At 33.6% G+C, this 7689-nt stretch overlaps 1 protein-coding gene across 1 annotated transcript; it reads left to right on the top strand.

Moving 5' to 3' along the window:
• Nucleotides 1-421: 421 nt before the first annotated feature.
• Nucleotides 422-4140, top strand: LOC114166587 (3-hydroxy-3-methylglutaryl-coenzyme A reductase 1-like). Its single transcript, XM_028051337.1, is given in 5 exon segments — nt 422-533; nt 536-1280; nt 1470-1651; nt 1755-2101; nt 3680-4140. Coding segments are annotated over 5 exon segments (1629 nt in total). The 3' UTR covers nt 3923-4140.
• Nucleotides 4141-7689: the final 3549 nt, after the last annotated feature.

The following is a 7689-nucleotide window of genomic DNA, read 5'->3' as shown; positions in this document are numbered from 1 at the left end:
TACTTTTTTTTGTGGATATTGGCCAATATCATTCTGTGTGATAAATTTTTTGAAACTATGGATACCATACACACACTGTTCATGAACTATTCACTGACGTATTAGTTATTGAGAAAATGAATTTTATATACGTATAAAATTATTGATGGGTAAAGTAAAGCGGGGAAATAAATAAGAATAAAAAGTGTAGTTTTAGTAATATATTTGAAGAGTTAATTAATGAAAGTAATAAAAAAAAAAATAATTTTGAATTGCCCATAGGAAAAAATGAAGAGGATGAAGAGCGAGATCGTTGTTGAGAGTTGGTTTCTATAAAAAGGATTCTAAGACTCCGCATTTTGTTTCAACCATCCAACGCCTTCTCCCACTTGCCATCATTCCTTTTCGGGATTCCATTCCCTCCCCTATTTTATCCCAAGAAATGGAAGTTCGCCGGCGACACAACCGCTCCTCTCAAGCCGGTGAATCCCTCAAACAACCCGACCCTAATCCAAACCACGACACCCACTCCCACATCACCAACGCCCTCTTCTTCATCTCTTCTTCTCCGTCGCCTACTTCCTCCTCCACCGATGGCGGGAGAAGATCCGCACCTCCACCCCTCTCCACATCGTCACGCTCTCCGAGATGGCCGCTATCCTCTCCCTCATCGCCTCCTTCGTCTACCTAATGGCCTTCTTTGGCATTACCTTCATCCTCCACCCCTTCCTTAACTCCCGCACCTCCCCCGACGACGACCTCGACCTCCACATTACCAAACCCCCCGCCCCACCTCTCTCCCCGCCGCTTCCGCTCCCTCACGACGATCGTGACCTCGTCCTCGCCGTCGTCTCCGGCTCCGTCCCCTCCTACTCCCTCGAGTCCCGCCTCGGAGACTGCCGTCGCGCCGCCGAGATCCGCCGCGAGGCGGTCGAGAGCCTCACCGGGAGGTCCCTCCGTGGCCTCCCTGTCGAAGGCTTCGATTACGACTCCATTCTGGGGCAGTGCTGCGAGATGCCGATTGGGTTCGTTCAGATCCCCGTCGGCGTCGCCGGACCGCTTCTTCTCGACGGGAACGAGTACACCATCCCCATGGCCACCACCGAGGGGTGCTTGGTCGCCAGCACCAACAGAGGCTGCAAGGCCATTCACCTCTCCGGCGGAGCTTCCTCCATGCTCCTCCGTGACGCCATGACCAGAGCCCCCGTGGTTCGGTTCGCCTCCGCCAAACGCGCCTCTCAGCTCAAGTTCTTCCTCGAAGATCCTCTCAATTTCGAATCCCTCGCCGTCGTTTTCAACAAGTAATTTTACTTTCACCGAAACAAATTCTATTTTCTTTTTCCTTTTATAACATTTTAATTTATAACAAATTCTAAATTTATAATCAGCTTAATTACAAATTTCAACAATCTTTTCTTTTGTAAATATATAAAAGTAAAAGTTTAATAAACCGTTGGTGTGTGTACACACATACACATACACGTGTGTAGGTCAAGCAGGTTTGCGAGATTGCAAGACATAAAAGCAACAATGGCAGGGAAGAATCTGTATATTAGATTCAGTTGCACTACAGGGGATGCCATGGGGATGAACATGGTTTCGAAAGGAGTTCAGAACGTGCTTAATTATCTTCAGAGCGACTTCCCTGACATGGATGTTCTTGGGATATCAGGTAAGTAATCAAACACTAAAACATGTCATGACGTCACCTTGTTTGGTTTTCCAATCAATGGGGTGAAAGTGATGATGTGATGACATTGTTATAATATTATCAGGGAATTTCTGTTCGGATAAGAAAGCTGCGGCGGTGAACTGGATCGAGGGGCGAGGGAAGTCGGTGGTGTGCGAGGCTGTTATTAAGGAGGAGGTGGTTAAGAAAGTGTTGAAGACCAGCGTTGAGGCTTTGGTGGAGCTTAATATGTTGAAGAACCTTACTGGGTCGGCCATGGCGGGTGCTCTCGGTGGCTTCAATGCCCATGCTAGTAACATCGTTTCTGCACTTTACTTGGCCACTGGACAGGATCCTGCTCAGAATGTCGAGAGTTCTCACTGCATAACCATGATGGAAGCTGTCAACGACGCCAAGGACCTTCACATCTCTGTCACCATGCCTTCCATTGAGGTATGTATTTTATCTTTTCATAATCTTCTTTAATTAATTAATATATGTTACAATTAATCCATCGTATATGCTTCGTTGCAAACAATTATTATTTCATCTAATTAGGCATTTCCTACCAAACAGTACTATCTTTTTTTTATTTTTTTATAATGATAATATTAAAAAAAGCAGTGCGTGATTTGCATGAGAAAGACACGCAATCACACGAATGCAGACAAATAAATACAGAAACATTCAATTTTAAATGTGGTTGAAAGATCAATAATTATGCTTCAAGATAACCCCTCTTCTTCTGTATCTCGGATACGTTTATTTATGAAGCATGTGCACAAACAGACAATAAAAAAGCTACCCATCACGTATCTGTGTAAAACTGCAGAATGTATAAAAGGTAAGGGAGCTGAAGTGTATATAAAAGTAACACGTGTAAGATAAAATGGTGACTAGACAAAATCTACAACACTGTTGATTCTTGTTCCCTTATTCAGTTAGAAAATAAATAAGATAGAAGAAAAAAGTTACTTTCTAAAAGGAAAACTTTTCTCAATCCAGATTTAAAACTTTTCTCTGCTTTCTTTTTGTTCTCCAGTTTTCCAAACACAACATTAGTATTTAGCACGTACGTGTGTATGAATCCACCCGTCCGTCATACGCATACAATCAAAGAAAGCCGATATCCTTTTGAATATTATTAAGATTCAATAAGTAGTGGATATTCTCTTCTAATAACATTTTATTTAACATAGATTATGTTGAAAATATGTAACAAATATTTTATGAATATTTATATTATTTATATCTTCAACATAATTAATAAATAAATAAAAGCATATTAAATTAATAAATGAAATAGAAAAAACTAATAATGAGACAAAATTACGTTTACTACATCTTTTTGGTTTTTCATCTATCTAAATAATTACAAATCTTATTTATTTTAATTTTTTTCTTATGGTCCTTCACATCTATTCATCTAATACAAACAACAAAACTTCATTAATACTGTCTGGAATTTTTATCTATCCGCGGGTTCTTATATCTGAATTCTTCACCCAGAAATTTTAGTTTCCAATTCCATCATACATTTTTCCTTTTTTTTTTCTGTCGGCAATAACAAATTGTATAAAACACGCTAATTGGACACATGTCCAGAGAAACGCATGGTACGGGCAATGGCAGTGCATGTTCGACGACAATTACTTTCGGAAAATAATATTTTGAAGTATCCTATTTTATTAAATTGATAAAAAGCATTAAATGAGGTGAACATAACTTGGTTTGTCTTAAATTCCTCTGTTTTCTTTACATGCAAGTTGTCTAGAAAGGTGACATGTATGTAGCCACCAACTGACACATTACATATTGTAGAGTAAGATCGCTCAACGTGTCTAACTGGATTGCGAGTTGTTGGTATTCCAGTTCACATTAAATTTCAATCTGACTTTCTAGCATCCGATCCTCTGCTTTAATTTTAGCATTTTATCCGCATATATATGAGTCACTACAATTCATAATGGTGGCAATGTTATATTAATGATGAAAAGACCTCGAAATCCTGAGAGTTGAAGAATGGTGCAGGTGGGTACAGTTGGAGGAGGCACACAACTGGCATCACAATCAGCATGTCTTAATCTACTGGGGGTTAAGGGTGCGAGCAAAGAGTCACCTGGTGCAAATTCTAGGTTACTAGCAGCCATAGTAGCTGGTTCGGTCCTGGCTGGTGAACTCTCACTCATGTCTGCAATTTCAGCCGGTCACCTTGTGAATAGCCATATGAAATACAACAGGTCTTGCAAGGATATCTCCAAAGTTGTTTCTTAATTTACCTCCCACCATCATCATCACATTGCAAATACTAAAAGCTAGCCAAGCTTGCAATTGTATAATTAATATGTTGTAGCTTCAGAAGAACAATTAATTGGTGTTGGTTGGGAAATTACGTGCAAGTAGACTTCATTAATGTCTCGTAGGAGTGTTTTAGCTGTTTTGTTCTCAATTGAACACAACATCAATAAGACTTAGTTCACTTACTCTTTTCTTTTCTTCTTCGCCTTTTCCAGAAAAGGAAAAAAAAGTCACCCTACGTATGTGTTGTGTCACTCTTCTAAAGCTAGTCCTGTTTATTTACCTGTGTTATGCTCTCCATTAAATAATTTGAACCGATGCGCGGCTTAATTATATAACTATTGGATACTGGTAGTACGATGGTGAAGTATAATATTAAAATCTGTGTAGTGTTTAGAGGATTTTTGTGATGACAACACTGGAGCAAACAATAATTTGATTTGTAGCGTTGAAGTGTTAGGTTGATTACGTGAGGTGCAGTGGATATTTATTCCATTCACTGGTGGGATAGAATTCTCTTTACAAGTTCAAATGGAATTCATATTCTTCTATCTTTAGAAATTTCTGCAGACGTTTTTTTGGCCAAGTTCAAACTTGAACATGTGACAACAGTGACGTAATGACATGAATTTTGCAGTTGAGGTTTAATTAGTACATCACATTTTCGGAGTTGATCGCAACATTAAATAAATGAAGGAAACATTTTGACTTTGTTGTCGCCACTAAAATCCAGAGAAAGTGAGACATGTGGAATTACCGATGTATTGGAAAATTCACGTTAACATTCATCCAACTAATTTTTTATGCATATCTCCATATGTGCACTGTTCCTTTTTTTTTTTTTCACTATGTGTGTGGATGGTGAGTAAACATTGCATTCCAAACCGGTACAAATACTTTTGTTATGTTCTTAGCAGCTATATTTTTTTTTTACGAAAAAAATATTTTTTAACAAATTTTTGATAATGTATACATGATAATATCTTAATGGATGAAAGAAAAGTTTGATGTGACTTAGAAAGAAAATAAAAAAGTTTGATGTTTATAAAAACAAACTTTATAAAAAATTTTGTTGTGAAAGTATCATGGTACTTTTTTCACATAAGCAATTAAAGACTTTTGAAATTTCAAGGTTTTTAGAGTCAATTCAATATCAATTCCTTTTACTTATTATTAGTTATTCAGAAAGATTAATACCGGTACATTATGAACAAATCCATACAAAAAAAATAAAACACTATTTTTAATCCAATACAAGTCTTTATATTTATAAATTTATTTATTTTTATCCAATCTGGTATTTATAACTTATCTTGAATTACTACTTTATTATACTCGTTTAAGTTGTCACAAATATAAATTATCTCTAATATTACAAGGTTTTTCAATAAGAGATTCCAAAAATATTCAATATTAATAAGTCATATAAAATATCAGAACACTACTCTCAATCAAAATTTGTAAAGATAATAATTTTATTAGTTTTTTTTATATCTTGTCATCTTATTTAATTTTATTTGATATGAAACTTTCAACTTGAATTTTTTAACTGTCAAACGATCACAAATGACAATGTAATTAAGTTTCTTTGCTATGAATATTTCAAAATTGGTTCTAAATAAAAAGAAAAGGATATCAAAAGAAGTAAAAAAATTCCCTTTATTGTATCACGGAGTACTTAATCTAGAAAAAAAAAAATCTATATCACTCAATAATTAAGACAAGACCGTTTTGTGTTTTATAAGCACTTCTCACACCTTCTTAATTAAGAATCATGTTTTGAAGGTTGAGATTAAGTTTCCTTGATTAGGAGTTCCCAAACATAAGGTTTTAGTGATTCAAATTTAGTCTTTAGTTGGTATTTATTGGTCAATAAAGACAGCTTAACTTACTTTATGTCCCAAATGTTATCTCAGTATAGAAACTACCAATGGAATTTTAGTTATTTTAGCTTATGTTTGTTATTTAACAAATTTTATCATTTGAAGGGCAAGTGAATAATAATGTGAATACTTTTGTAAGAAAAATACATGTATTGAATGAGAAAAATTAACCAGTGTTTACAAAATATTATAAAATCAATAAGATAAATTATAAACTTTAGTTACATACTCAGCCTAACAATTTAATCTTAATTTTAAATCCAATCTTTGTGCAGTATTAATTTTAATACAATTTATGCATGATCAACGTTATATATAATAATTCAAGTTTCTAATGCATTTATTTTTTCTTCACTCTCTTTCAAAATTACAAACATTTCTCGCCTCGTATTCTGAAATTGCTTGTATCTATTTTCAAGCTTTTCACCCTTTCGTTTATAGAAAGTTAATGAAACAGATATTGACCCATAACTAATGTACGAAATAAATATTTAGAAAAAAAAAATTGTAAAACAGTGTGTTATAATTAGAGAAGAGCACTATGGGTGGAATATTGACCCATGAATGTGGGTCAATCTTACTTTCCATCACCACTAAATGTCTAAATTCCAACATAACCATTCAAAGTAACATCAATGAACCTTCGCGTTCCACTAAAATATGATATCAGATCAACTTGGAAAATAATGAATAAATATACCTACTCTTATAGACACATAGGTGAAGAATAAAAATACAATTAATAAAATAATAATGAATATTATTTTTAACTTTCAAAATAATAGTAAACATAAATGTTTTTTTTTTTAAATGCAACTTTGAAAAAGGAATTGAGGAACTATAAATTAACAGGTTATTAATAAAATATTATGATAAAAACTTTCTTAATGGATCATTGAAAAAGCAACTAAATAGAGTTGTTTTATGGTATAAATTTATTGTTTAGAGTTATTTGTACGAAAGAGAATTAAAATTTATAAAAAAAAATTATTGCATTAAATAGGTACACGTAGCATTAAAAATTAATGCGTGTCTAATTAGAAGTTATTATGGAGAGGATTTGCAACGTTGGTGCTATAGTTAATCAATGACTTAATAATGGTATAACTACTAATTTTATAGAGCGTTCGATTTCACATCCTTATAGTTGTATAGTTGCATAGTTGACGTGAAAACTTATAAAGGGAGTGTTGAAATTTTCGTGCGTTTGAACGAGTAATGTTATATTCTCTCGCAAATTGCCAAATTATTTGAAGGTTAAATATGATTCTGATTTTTTAACTTTTTAATGAAAATTAGAATTAGTTTTTTTAGAAAATTTTGAACTAATTTAGTTTGTCATATTTAAAAATATGTGAATTTAATTATTTAAATCAATTTTTGTAAGTTTTTGAAGTTTAATTGACATTTCAAACACGTTATTAAAAAAAATGTGTCAACCGGTATAAACAAACTAAAATATGATAATTAAATGCATTTGAAACGTCAAATAAACTTAATAAAATTTGATTAAAATGATTAAATCAATACATCTACAGAGTTAAAAAGTTAAATTAGTTTAAACTTCTGAAAAAAACTAATTTTAATTTTCACTCAAAGTTTGACAAAAACATATTTAATCCATTATTTTATTAGTTTGTGGAAAAAAAAAATTAGAGAGAAACAATATATTCATTATTCTAAAAAGTTAAATGCATTTATTTAAGATTACGTCAAAAGGGAAGATGGGAAGCTTAATTAAAATTTGTTAATTTTGAAACAATCGTGAATATTTATTAAATTTTGGCGAGGAAGAACGAAACAAATATGCAGATAAACTGAGAAATCACGTCCGAAACGTGGACCAAATTAATTAAGCAC

Source organism: Vigna unguiculata, chromosome 2 (genome assembly GCF_004118075.2).
Source record: "Vigna unguiculata cultivar IT97K-499-35 chromosome 2, ASM411807v1, whole genome shotgun sequence".
In the NCBI taxonomy this organism is placed as follows: domain Eukaryota; kingdom Viridiplantae; phylum Streptophyta; class Magnoliopsida; order Fabales; family Fabaceae; genus Vigna; species Vigna unguiculata.
The sequence above is the reverse complement of the archived record's forward strand: the minus strand, read 5'-3'. Positions and strand labels throughout refer to the sequence as shown.